The 14111-nt window shown below is 32.1% G+C and overlaps 1 protein-coding gene across 1 annotated transcript; it reads left to right on the forward strand.

Annotated features, from left to right (window-relative positions):
- Window positions 1-294: 294 nt before the first annotated feature.
- LOC133197911 (protein draper-like) lies at window positions 295-6461 on the forward strand. Its single transcript, XM_061334087.1, has 13 exons — window positions 295-419; window positions 629-766; window positions 894-1025; window positions 1959-2096; window positions 2231-2362; window positions 2582-2719; window positions 2836-2967; window positions 4650-4787; window positions 5041-5172; window positions 5583-5720; window positions 5872-6012; window positions 6090-6186; window positions 6287-6461. Exons 2-13 carry the CDS (start codon window positions 664-666, stop codon window positions 6459-6461), a joined length of 1596 nt encoding a protein of 531 aa, XP_061190071.1. The 5' UTR covers window positions 295-419; window positions 629-663.
- The last annotated feature ends 7650 nt before the right edge of the window (window positions 6462-14111 follow it).

Below are 14111 nucleotides of genomic sequence, written 5' to 3' on the forward strand. Positions count from 1 at the left end.
TGCATCAATTTTTTCTCAGAAAATATTTTTTTTTTATTTTCTAGAGTGTGATGATGGGTTCTTTGGTGAGAATTGTAGCATGCCATGTGGACATTGCAAGAAATCAGAAGAATGTAATCCGATAAATGGAATGTGTTTAAACAGGTGCTCTCAAGGATATGAAGGACAGTTCTGCAACAAAGGTATAACAAACATTAACTGTTGGAATATTTGCATTCTAAATAAATATCTCTACGATAAAGATGCAAGCGAGCGAGCTCATTGGAATAATGTTTCTCGCTTTCAAGAATGCAGTGACGGATATTTTGGAGAAAATTGTATCAGCATATGTAATAGAACATGTAAAGGATGCAACAAAACAAACGGCATTTGTGACAATGGATGTTATCCTGGTTGGAAAGGAGAATTCTGTCATGAAGGTAAAAATTTTACACCTTTTTCAAAAGTTACAAAGTCAGAGTATATATTTTTAGGTAGTTTCTAACCAAATAATGCTACAGTAAATAAAAAAAAATGTTATTTCGTATTTCAAGGAATTAGAAAAAATACAGACAAACAAAATGAAGCACAATTCAGAGTGAATACATTTGTTTTGAAGGTAATATCTTTCTTTTTTTTTAAATCGCAGTATGTAATGATGGATTTTACGGAGATAATTGCAGCATGGTTTGTGGAAACTGTTTATGGTCCGAACAATGTCAGCCAAATAACGGGACATGTCAAAATGGCTGTGATGAAGGCTTTGAAGGGATGTTGTGTAATGAGAGTAAGATATGATGGAATATTTTACTATACGTATTATGGAACTGTAATTGCATAAATTTTATGTTTTGTCGTCAGTTAAAAATACATGTGAGAATACTATTGGTTAAAATGAATCATATGTCTTACAGCTTGCGAAAACGGAACATTTGGACGAAACTGTGTCGAAACGTGCAATAATACATGTAAAGGATGTAACAGAACAAATGGAATTTGTGACAATGGATGTTATCCTGGTTGGAAAGGAAAATTCTGTCATGAAGGTGAGGTCCTATAATTAAAGCCTAATATATATATATATATATATATATATATATATATATATATATATATATATATATATATATATATATATATATATATATATATATATATAAATTTTACTACATGTACCGCTTTAAGCAGAGCAAGTCGCATCCACTAATCCAAGATGGAAGGGTGGTTAAGTCAACGAGTTAAGCTGTTACAGGTATTATTCTTAATACAACGAAAAAAATGTAAATTTTCATATCACATGTAATTATTTTGACCTCAGTTATGTTGGAGTATCGTTTATAATATACTCTCACATTACGATAGTTTGACCAGGAATGTAATTTCATAAACACAAGGGGATCTGAAAAAATCGTATAAAGACCTATATCTCATTCCGTAAAAAAAAAAAAATATAAAAGACTTCCACAAACTTTTCTGACCATCAAAACGGTGTAAATTGTGTACAATGACGATTGTGAATTGATATGTTAACAGATAACCCCCCCCCCCTTTAGCCCAAACTGTAAACACGTGTTAAGGTATTCAAATTTACTAGTACTCCATAAATGGATCATCATTTACATTTTGACATAAATATAGCATCACCAGTTGCGATATATTGATATAAAGAAGAGACGTTAAACTTAATTCCACAAAAAAGCTTATGACAATCCCTTTCTTTCGATAATTCTCCTTAACAATACATATTTTCACGACACACTGTATAATTCAAGGGAAAGGAACTATTTTCTTCCCAAGGAATAAACATTGGTCAGGTAGTACCATGTATTAGGATATGTTCGTTGAGAATCAGATTCAGCCTTTTGTTATACATATAGTCTTTTTTAATGTATTACAAAACATCTATATAAAACATTCTTTGTATATATGATATATGAATACACTTCCTATTCTTTAAAATTTGAACTGTTTATTTTCAGAATGTGATGATGGATTTTTTGGAGAACAATGTAGCATGATTTGTGGACAATGTAAGAACTCTGAGGAATGTCACTCGGTCAAGGGAACGTGTTCAAGTGGTTGCTTCGCTGGATATGAAGGACAGTTTTGCAATAAATGTAATGAAACACAAAACCAAAATGTATTCATAAATGTATATAAAACATCGCACATAAAACATAGTAAATTATTGAAACGTATGTGTTGTTATTGTAATTACAAAGATTATTAATTTTCATGCTTTATGCTGAAGCATGCAGCGACGGATACTTTGGGCAAAATTGTGTCAGCAAGTGTAATGATACATGTATAGGATGTAACAGGACAGGTGGGCTTTGTGATAATGGATGCTATCCTGGCTGGAAAGGTGCTTACTGTCATGAAGGTAACAATACTACATTTGATTCTGAAAAATCGATTTATTTAAAGAATAAAGGTTTAAGATATTATTAAAACGTTCAAAAACATAAAATATAACAAAAAAATTAATTCATACTATTTTTTTAACATAGCTATAGAATTCAAGATTGAACTCGGAAAGCAGAAACCGAATTACATATATCATTATATAATAGAAATTTGTTTTATAATTGCTTTTTTCCAGTTTGCAACGGAGGATTCTATGGAAGTAATTGTAGTATGCCTTGTGGATACTGTGTAAACTTAGAACAATGCCAGGCTATTAATGGGACATGTATGAATGGTTGTGATGAAGGATATGAAGGGACTTATTGCAACAAAAGTAAAACAGTCATCAGTGTAAAATATATATTGTTGAACACAATTATTGTTTCTGTCTCCTATCATTTTCCATATATAGTTGTAAGAGTTATATTGTGTTACAAAATGACTTTATAGCCTGCGAAAACGGAACATTTGGACACAACTGCCTGGAGACGTGCAACAGCACTTGTTATGGCTGTAACAGAACAAATGGTAAATGTGAAACTGGGTGTCATCCAGGATGGAAAGGAGATTATTGTCATGAAGGTAAACTACGTCAGAGACATCGTTTCACACTTACACGTATTGTTGTATTTTCCGTAATTAAGATAATTTTTCCCTAGTTTCATGCAGTTGGAGATGTTTGAACATGAAAACTGAATACTGTTAGGCAAATGAATTTATAATTTTCTTCAAACCCTTTCTACCAATCTAAAGAAATAAAGGGAATTTTTGTCTGAAATTCCATGAACTATTCGATTGTTAAAGGTTATGCACAACTCTTCACGCTCAACGCTAAACCTCATTTGGGGTATTTAATTTTCTACGCAATGTAGGAATAATTTGCTACAATTTCTTGCACAAATGATTTAAGAATAAAATAGAAAATCGTATCTGTTAAGTTTGATTTCAAGGTAACTTGTATGTCGGAAATAAACCAAGTTGTTTACCGAACTTTCAATTTTAAGACTAAATTCAAGTCCTCTAAAAAGTTTTATCCGAAACACTTTCCAATTCAAAAGAACTTAAAATTGCATGAAAATCACCAACTTTAAACACTTTATACAATGCATTCCGTGCATTACAAAAACTATTAAACTTCCAGAATGTGATGATGGACTTTTTGGAGAGCATTGTGGTCTAAATTGCGGATATTGCATTAATATAGAAGATTGTCACCCAATAAACGGGACGTGTTTGAGTGGATGTTTTGCAGGATATGAAGGACAATACTGCAATAAAAGTATTTCAAATACTATTTTGAATTGTACATTAATATGGATACTTCCTTTGAAATGTATTAAAGTCAAACAGCAAGGCGTTGCAATAATAAGCCCAATTACTACTAATTTATTGTTTATTAGCATGCATAGACGGATTCTTTGGAGAAAATTGTGTCAGCACGTGTAATACAACATGTAAAGGATGTAATATAACAAATGGGCTTTGTGAGAGCGGTTGTTATCCTGGTTGGAAAGGAAAATTCTGCCATGAAGGTATAGACCCATAAAAGTATTTTCACAAATTCACATTGTTTTAAGATTTTAGATACAGTTATTCTCTACTTTAGTGAAATTCATTTAAAGAATTGTCTTCCTGTTGATTTTGGTATTCTATTATCTTGTAAACTACAAAGATATTCTCATGTCATCAAATTTTGAAAAAGTAAAACAAAACTAAGAAAAGCTTGATCTCCAAAGAGATCGTTTTCTTCTGCTTTTTTTCTTTAATTTCACAAAATTTCCCTTTATGACGTTCTTCAAAAATATTTTATCATGTAAAAATTCAACATATGCTTTTAGGACGCCAATTCCAATCAATTAAATTCCAAGTGAAAAGGGTTATTTTAGTAATTAATTAAATGTGATTTGATTACATTTTATGACTTTTAAAGTCTAAAAACAATTCCATCACATTAGTTTTTATTTTGAATGTTTTTGCAACGAACAATAAAAAAAACCGAAAGAAAAACAACACACAAACATTTTAAAGCATTTATCTTCTGGAAGCTGTAGTGCGAAAGATTACAAAATAAATGCCAACGTTTTGCTAAATGCAGTGCATAAAAAATCATAAATGTGTCGAACTATGCATGTAGTTCCAGATTTGACGAAATGCAATGAGCTAGCTGCTCTTGTCACAGTAAGAAATAGATACTGTCTTTTTTTTCAATTTGCTAAAATATTTTTGTATTTTGTGTGAATCAATAGATATTTAAATCATTTCAGAATGTAATGATGGGTTCTTTGGCGAGTATTGTAACATGACTTGTGGTCATTGCAAGAAGTCAGAGGAATGTAGCCCAATAAATGGAACGTGTTTGGATGGATGTTCTGGGGGCTATGAAGGGCAACTATGTAACAAAAGTAATTGAAATACATGTACATTTCAAAGAGGAATTAAAAGAGGGAAAAAAATACCCTATACATTGAATAATGGATTGCAAACGTACAACGGCATTTTCATGAAAAAATTGTTAATAAAAGAAATAATTTTGGAATGAGAATTTTTTTCATTGAAAACGATACCTCTTTCCAATTATGTATATTCGAGATAACAAAGTTCACATAATTTACTTTATTTTTAAATGGCTATGAAATAATCATATTTCATTTTCAGCATGCCGGAATGGATACTTTGGAGAAAACTGTGTGTACAGGTGTAATGATACATGTAAACAATGTGACAGATTTAGTGGTGCATGTGGAAGTATATGTCATCCTGGTTGGAAAGGAGAATTCTGTCATGAGGGTAAATGCCTTTACCTTCAACCACCGTTTGTTATTCATACAGATACAAGTTGATTTTCATTTTACAATTCCATAAAAATCTGCACAAGCATACAAAGCGAAACGCTTCATTCGTAACACGTACATAAAAATTCCACTTTAAAAGATTACATAATAGTTATTGTGTTAACTACCCTGTATAGGGGTAACTGAAGCACAATTAAAAAGCATTCAAATCACAATTTATAATAACACACCTGAGAAATGTTACATAATATAGTTGTTGGTGAAACGCTACCTATTAACCATAATTTCCATTATTATTTGTAGAAGTGAGAGAAGTGTTAATAGTTGTGAAGTAATTGGTAATTATTATTGAAGAAAAGTTTAAGTAACCACTGTTTGTATATTAATTCATTATCATTATCATAGAGTGCGATGAGCATCGGTATGGAGATGGTTGTAATGAGACCTGTGGTAAATGTGTGGACAGCGAACCTTGTCATCACGTCAATGGTTCCTGTGTTAATGGCTGTGGATCTGGATATCATGGAAATAAATGTGATAAAGGTAGTGTAAAGTAGTAAATGAATTATACTTTCAAAAATCCCTTAACTGCAGCCGCACATTTTATGGTATATTCATGAAGAGTATTCACTATAAATATACTCTAAATATTTTGTTTTGATTTCAATCAGCGTGTGAATTGGTTTTCTTCTAGTTTGTGAATTTGGGTTTTACGGACCTAACTGTAAAAGTGCATGCAGTACATTTTGTAAAACATCACGTGACTGTCATCACGTGACTGGTGCCTGTAAATTGGGCTGTATATCTGGAGTGAAGGGGAGTGAATGTCTACAGGGTTAGTATATAGTACTTTTTTTTCAAAAAAATTCCCAAATTTATGAAATATTTTAGCTTATATGTATTTTTTTGCAGTCCAAGACTACCAAACATACTTCTTTGGTGTTCTTGGTGCACTTTGCTTCACTCTCTTTGTAATCCTGTTGTGTGTGCTCTACAAAATAATTCAAAGGTAAGAAACAATGTTCAAGTATCCTTAAATTTCTTATTATTTATTATTATATGTTTAATTTTTATAGTTATCTCTAAAAACAGATTTTGTTTTCCTGCAGGATAAATCACCCGAGAACAATGACAGAAAAATCATATTTTGTCAGCGACTCTTCCATTCCCCAAAATGAAGATGTGTCTTTGCTCAAAAAGGACGATCAGCCAGTTTTATTGAATCATGAGAATCCAGTGATGCTAAAATTGGAAACACCTTCCAACTACTACACTAAGCTTTAGAGAGTTAACTTATACGAGAAACTATTTTTCCGCGAATTATTTTGTTCTTTATACATAATTATTTTTTTGTTAAAAAAAAATAAAGAAGCTACATATAGGGAAAATTTTGGCTATGTTATATATTTTTTTATTTTCTTCTTTCTTTCCTGTTCATTTGATTTCAGTATTTTACAAATTTGTAGGTTACATGTTTTATAGAGTTGTTATTCTAGAATTTGATGACAACACACCAATCTCTGTTTACATAAAGAAATCTTTTAAACTGCTCAAATGCTCATTAAAGATAATATTTCCTTTAACCTGAAAATGTTTAACAACTTTTACTCTTAAAGGTGAACATGATTAAAAAAAAAAGGAATTTGTCTGCCATATTTCTCTTATCTTGTAGTTACATGTACATCTGAGGCCCCTATATAAGCCTCTAACTTAATCACGGTTCAGTGTAATCAATGTTCATCTGTGTAGACGTTTTTTACAAAGCCATTGTAAAACATTCGGTAGCGACAAAAGTAATTGTGTGCTTCTTCAATGGCAGGAGAGAAAGTTACCAAATAAACTTTCAAAAGTTGCACAAGCCAGTGCAGTGCAAACACAAATCCACGTAAACTGCAATTAAATGTAATCAAAGGTGATGCTATATAACCAACCCGAACACGTGAGGTCCATCCCACGCAGGTACCAATGACAAGAAAGTAGCCAGGTCGAATACAAAGAGTATACCCCAGTCGTTATATGGGAGGTAGGAAAACTAATATGGCGTAGGCCTATTTACGGGTCGTGTTCAGTTGTAAGAACAGTTAAGAGCAACAAAAAATCTATTAATGTTTCTATAGAGTCAAATAGCATTTATAAAAGCATATAAAAGATAGGAAACGATATACATGTATGTCAGAAGAAAAAAAAAACAACGTTTAATTGCTATACAAACATGATGTTAAGAATAAATTTATTCTGCCTGAAATATATCTGCATAACAAATGTTGCCCTGAACATATTTTTCTTTATTTCTTTAATGATATTTGATAAAATTATGTAAAAAAAGTAATAGATATTTCTAAATTATATAACATTAAACTATTTCGTGATAAGGATGCCCTGGTTTATTCTTTTTCACGGTTCCGTGTCAAACCTAAGACGTAAACCATAGATAAAGACCGTTCTTTCGTCATGAGCATAGTCACAAGTCATTCGGTTATTACCTCAAAAACGTCTGTGTCTGGTGAGACGTTGGCAAGATAAAGAAGCGCCACTGCTCAAAGGCCGTAGGTGCCGAGTATAGGTCTAAACTTGAAGCCCTCACCAATATTCGGTGAACCCTTAAACGAGTTAAAAATTCTGACAAAGGGCGTAAAGCAACAAACTAACAATCAATTAAGCATTTCACATTGCAAGATGGCATGGTTGATCATACATTGTTTTAATTATATTACTTTTGTCAGTTTGGGAATTGGAATGAAAGCTCTATTTTTTAAGGGGAGATGATTAAGAATTCTTGAATCTGGTGGCATTTTTTAGAAATATTCTCAAAAACCACTAGGCAAGAAAAGATGAAACTTATGTGAAAGCATTATTACATACTCTAGATTCCATTTTGTCAAATCATAATCCCCAGTGGTAGGGCGGGGCCACAAGAGGGGTTCGAAGTTTTATAAAGGGATATAAAGGAAAAATCTCTAAAAACCATCTTCTCGAGAACAGCGAAGCCATGATTAGTCATATAATAACAGAGGTATCCTCAGGTAGTGTAGATTCAAGTTTGTTCCAATCATGACAATTGGGGGTAGGACAAGGCCACAACAGGGGATAAAAGTTTACCATAGGAAGATAAGATATAATAAGTATCTTTAAAAATCTTCTTCTCAAGACCAGCTTAGCCATAATTAGTCATATTAATTACAGAAGTATCCTCATGTAGTTTAGATTCAAGATTGTACAAATTATGACCCTCGGGGGTAAGGCGGGGCCAAAACAGTAGGTCGAAGTTTAACATAGGAATATATAGGTGTAATGGTTAAGGGGCATTTGAGTAAAACGCATTAAAGACTTCATATAGTGGAATGACCTGATTACCCTTGGAATAAACTAGCCAAACCAAAAGGTATATAAGGCAAAGCTTTGGGGAAGTCAGGCTTTCAGAAGCAAGCTGAAGAAGTTGGATGTTGAATCCGAAATAAAAAAGTGAAGCGCTAATCCATCCCTAACAGCAACAGATTAAATGAAAATAAATACAAAACAGATGTGTAGGGGTTAAACACTTACTACATTTAGGCATAATTCCCATTTATTATTATTAGCATGTAAGGATGGGTATGTCCTAATTTATGTCTTTGAATTTTGGTAAGAGTTATCTCCCTCTGTTTTAATTAATTAAAAAAAACATTTTATTTTATAAATTATCTGCTAGTAAAAAATCATTTTCAATTGTCATTCTATTTCTAATGTTTTAATGCAATTTTCCACCACAGTATTTATTGATATTCTTATTATTTCAATTTCAATTTTTAATAAATCGCTTATCCCCATATACTCCAATGGAATCTTTGTTTACTAATTAATTCTTAGTTAATTACATTTTTTTGAAAGAGCTAGGTACGTTAGTTAATGTCAGCAGGCCCTGTAAAATACATAAAAAATAAAGTCAGCCTATCCTCACTATCCATGTATATTTATAAAGTTAAAGATCCCAAGTCTTTGTATATGTAAACATTTGGGCGGATCCAAGCTTCTTATGCTGCTATATATCATCCGAACCTAGGTCGTATCCGGAAAACGAGCATTTTTCTCCACTTTTCACTCGGTTTTTTGGAAAATTCGATGTGGCCACAAGCATCGGCCACAAAAATATTTTAACCAGAAATACATTAACATAAAAGGAGTTGCTTTAAACAGGTTTCGTTCTGGCCGTGGGCTGTGGCCACATTGAATTTTCGAAAATTCTAATATTCAGTCGTCTGCTTTACCATGTTTTACTGTGACGTAACACCTGTGACGCACAGCTAGTTCATGTATCTGCAATATGTAGACCTGCATAGGATCGGCACTGCGTAAAAGAAGGGTATTTAGAGAAAAATTGTAGCATCTAAAGGTACGTAAAACTTTGTAGTGAAGCTGAATGATACGCATAAATAAATTCTACATTCTAATAGCCTTGTACATTTGTGTGATCCATTGTTTTCGCTTTCGCAGAAGGCGGCTGTCATGTCAGGTACATACAAAACATGGACAAACGCCGCATATAAACATCAAACCTGAGAAAGTGTAGTGTGAAAGGAAATAATTGAAATGTACAAATTCAAAAAATATATATTTTATGTCTATTTCGAGGTAAAACTTAGCTCGTACACCAATCGTCTAAAAATAGAACTTTTCATTATTTACATTGACAACATACAGTTACTTGCCAAAAGTCTATCACGCTTTTGTTCATTTTTCGTTAGACTTTTTTTATAAAACGACATGTAGTTTAAACAAATAAAATATATAATATAATGGATTTTTACATGATAAATATCATGTGGAAGAGAATATTTTCGATTTTTCTTTTCGCTAAAAAGATATTTTTCATACTTTAGGTTTAAAGCTGCTTTGTGAAATGAGCTGATGAATATAGTGTGAGTCACTTGATTGAATTATAGGCCTAGTGGACATTGCACTGCGTTTTTAAGGTATAGTTCAATTTCTAATAGTCATTTTTTTATCATGAAGTTGGATATTTTATTCAAAAGTGGTCAATGTTTTCTTTCTTTATATTTTTTTTTTCAAAGTAAAGGAGAAGTTACAAGTATATAAACATGATATAGGCCATGTTACATGATTTAATCATTTAATATATATTTTACGTTTAATATTTTTAATGAAATATTTTTTTCTACCTGCCTGGAAAATGCAGGTGGAAAAATATGAATTTTAATTACAGGTAAACTGACTGTTTTTTTTTTTTTTAGTGTCAAAGGTATTACATATATGATAATAATATATAGAATATCAAGTACATGTATAAGATAATTATATAAGTCAATTAATATGTATATCATTTGGACAAATATACAATAATTGTATTGTTTCTGTACTTGTGTTTATAAACTCAAACACTTTCCTTGCGCAAATACACATCATGTACATTATTCTTTTACATAATTTTCATGCATAATTAATGTTCAATCTTTTCTATCAATATGCTGAAAGTTCAATTTGGGAATAAAGAATAAATGCAGATTTATATTTCCTAAGGTTATCGCACACACATATATATACATTTAAAGGGGTCTGACTAGTCATGCTTACAAATAGGTACCAACAGGGTTAAGAAAAGTGTTCTATGGGGGCCCTTCACTCGATCCCCATATTAAGCTTGTCACATCAACAATTTAAGAGTCTTATTCTATTACAACAACCTAATCAATTTAATTTCCCTTATAAAATCAATGTATAATTGTAATGAAAAAATATGTACCTGAATTTTTAGTTAAGTGTGAGTAAGCCTCCACCACCCCAACTCCACTTAACAAGTGGCAAACTTATAGATTTTTTTTTACCTCAATGTAATTCACTTTTATATAAGGCCAAATAAAAAAATATGTGTGGTTCCGGTTACATCTCCAAAAAAATTAGGGTAAGTAGGTAGGGATTTTTTTTCTTACAAAATGATTTTCTTTATATTTCTAAATAATACCTATCACTGCTTTGCAAGTGGCATTTAGATATGGCGTGATATACTAGTCAACATTGGTAGGGAACACCTACATGCTAGCTTGCTTTGGATTTAACACTATCAAAAACTTGCACTATGTGTTGAAATGATGTTTTGCAAGGAGGCCGCGATTGCTGAAACAAACTAATACCTGAGCCAATGATGGAAATCGGGGAAAATTCTAGAAAAAATATGAAAATTGCCGGAAAAAAGTTTAGGGTCGGGGGTATAAAATAGGGACGGTCGGGTAACCGGAACCACGCATATTTTTTTTATTTGGCCTAAGGGTTATGCTATAAAATGACTATTTGCTGAATAGCTGCATAAAAAAACATGTAATTTAGACTTTTATACCAGAGGGAATATATATGTACTGTTGCTTAGACATTGTCATGATCGCGGACTATTTTTAAAGCATGTACAATCAATATTATTCAATTCAAAGCATCTACAATTTTAACAAGTTTGAAAGATTATAGTTTTAGAAGTTAAAAGTTTATGAAAATAATTTATTTATCATAAAAATATAATCATTTTTTTTTTACAGTTGAATTTTTATCTATAGGTAAAATTCAATTTATTCAAGAAGTGGTTCATCTGTTTTTATGCCCCCGTATCAAAGATTCGGGGGTATATAGTTTTTGCCCTCTCTGTCCGTCTGTCTGTTTGTCCGCAAAAACTTAAACATTGCCCATAACTTTTGATTGGTTGGAGCTATGGCTTTCATATTACACATGTGTATTCCTTGTGGTAAGACCTTTCTTTGGGTACCACCATTTGTGACCATTTGACTGTGGAGTTTGACCCATTTTTGCAAAATTTTACCCAACTTTAACCTTGGCCATAACTTTTAAACAGTTGGTGTAATCCTTGTGACAAGATTTTCTTTGGATACCAACAACTTTGACCCTTTGACCTTGACCTTGGAGATTGACCTACTTTTGAAAAACTTTGACCTTGGCCTTAACTTGTGAACGTTTGGTGCTAAGGCTTTCATATACTTCACATATGTAATCCTTGTGACAAGACCTTATTTGGATACCAACAACTTTGATCCTTTGACCTTGACCTTGGAGATTGACCTACTTTTGAAAAACTTTGACCTTGGCCATAACTTTTGAATCGTTGCAGCCAGGGCTTTCATACTTCACACATGTTATCCTTGTGACAATTAAGACCTTTCTCGGGATTTCAACAACTTTGACCCTTTGACCTTGACTTTGGAGATTGACCCCTACTTTTGAAAAACTTCGACCTTGGCCATAATTTTTTAACCATTGCAGCTAGGGCTTTCATACTTCACATATGTTATCCCTGTAACAAGACCTTTCTTTGGATACCAACAACTTTGACCCTTTGACCTTGACAATTGACCTACTTTTGAAAAACTTTAACCTTGGCCATAACTTGTGAACGGTTGATGGTAGGACTTTCATACTTCACATATGTAATCCTTGTGACAAGACCTTCCTTTGGATACCAACAACTTTGACCCTTTGACCTTGGAGTTTGACCTACTTTTGAAAAACTTTAACCTTGGCCATATCTATTGAACCGTTTGTGCTACATGTAGGGCTTCACACTCGACATATATAATCCTTGTGACAAGACCTCCCTTTGGATACCAACAATTGTAATCCATTGACCTTGACCTTGGAGTTTGACCTTCTTTTGAAAAACTTAAACCTTGGTCATAACTTTTAAACAATTGGTGCTTCAGCTTTCATATTTCACCAGTATATTTTTTATGAAAAGGCCTGTCCTTCGGCACCATTAACTTTGACCATTTGACTTTGACCTGGATGTTTGACTTACTTGTTGAAAAAAAACTTTAACCTTTTCTATATCTATTCAATGGTTGCTGCTAGGGCTCTCATATTTCACAGGTATATTCCTCGACACAAGACCTAACTTTGGATACCAACTATTTGATTTGCATTTGAGAAAGTTTAACCTTTGCTATAAGTTGCCATACGGGGGCATCAGTGTTTCACAAACACATCTTGTTGTTATTGTTGATAGTGGATAATTAATTAACTTTATAATTTGTATGTAGTTAATTAAACCCGGTTTTTCAGTATCATATTAAAACAGTATGTCCTTGAACAACAGTTCTTAGATTGGGGCTATAAAATGACCATATACATGTATTGCCCCATATGCTAATTTAATAACTTAATTTGTACTATATCTTGCTGATTGATCACTCAGATGTAATATTCTACATGTATATAGCTATCTAGGAATATTATTTTGATATTTAAGAACCCTTTAACCATCCTATTTTTATTGCTTTGTATATTAATTATGATTTACAAACTAACTTTAATAAGTCATACAGGAAAATTATTAAATGAATAAAATTCATGATACTCATGATGTCATCACTATCAAATGATAATTTCAGTGAATTATTAAACATATTTATTTAGATAACTTTATATTTATATCTGCATGCAGAAAAAAATTAACTCCATTATATAAATCTGTGAGAGACTAACTGAAAAAAAAAATTGACTGTTTGTCCAAACTATAATACAGAAAAGATGGGTTAACCTGGGACAGCCATTTGTTTCTGAGGGATGGTGTGGCTGGCTGATTTTATAATAAATACCCTGTCCTCCGAGATGTTAAAAAAAATAAATGAAATAAAATAAAATAATCTGTCCTTGCCTCAGGTGTTAGCTATTTGCATCCCTCCCAAAAGCATTTTTCCCTATTGTTACTTTGTTTGTTTTATTGATAGACTTTTTGTTCTATGGAGAAAAAAAAATAAATAATCTGTCTCCAATTATCCTGAAAGTTAATAATCTGTCCTTCACTGGCAATTGAAAACAAATATATAGTTGTAATATTTGCCTGATCAATAAAAATTGCCAGGCCTTAATCCAATCCCCCCGGATCAAATGGTTGAATTGCCTTGTTGAAAGTGAATGCACATGTGATTTTTTTTTAGGAAT

Source organism: Saccostrea echinata, unplaced genomic scaffold (assembly GCF_033153115.1).
Source record: "Saccostrea echinata isolate AGI-Se365-2 ecotype Australia unplaced genomic scaffold, CSIRO_AGI_Sech_v1 ptg000032l, whole genome shotgun sequence".
NCBI lineage: Eukaryota > Metazoa > Mollusca > Bivalvia > Ostreida > Ostreidae > Saccostrea > Saccostrea echinata.

Coding starts and splice junctions, on each gene's coding strand:
- LOC133197911 (XM_061334087.1), top strand. CDS start 664: ATGGTTTGTGGAAACTGTTTATGGTCCGAACAATGTCAGCCAAATAAC. Junction 767..893: donor AGGGATGTTGTGTAATGAGA/GTAAGATATGAT, acceptor TATGTCTTACAG/CTTGCGAAAACGGAACATTT. Junction 2,363..2,581: donor AGGTGCTTACTGTCATGAAG/GTAACAATACTA, acceptor GCTTTTTTCCAG/TTTGCAACGGAGGATTCTAT.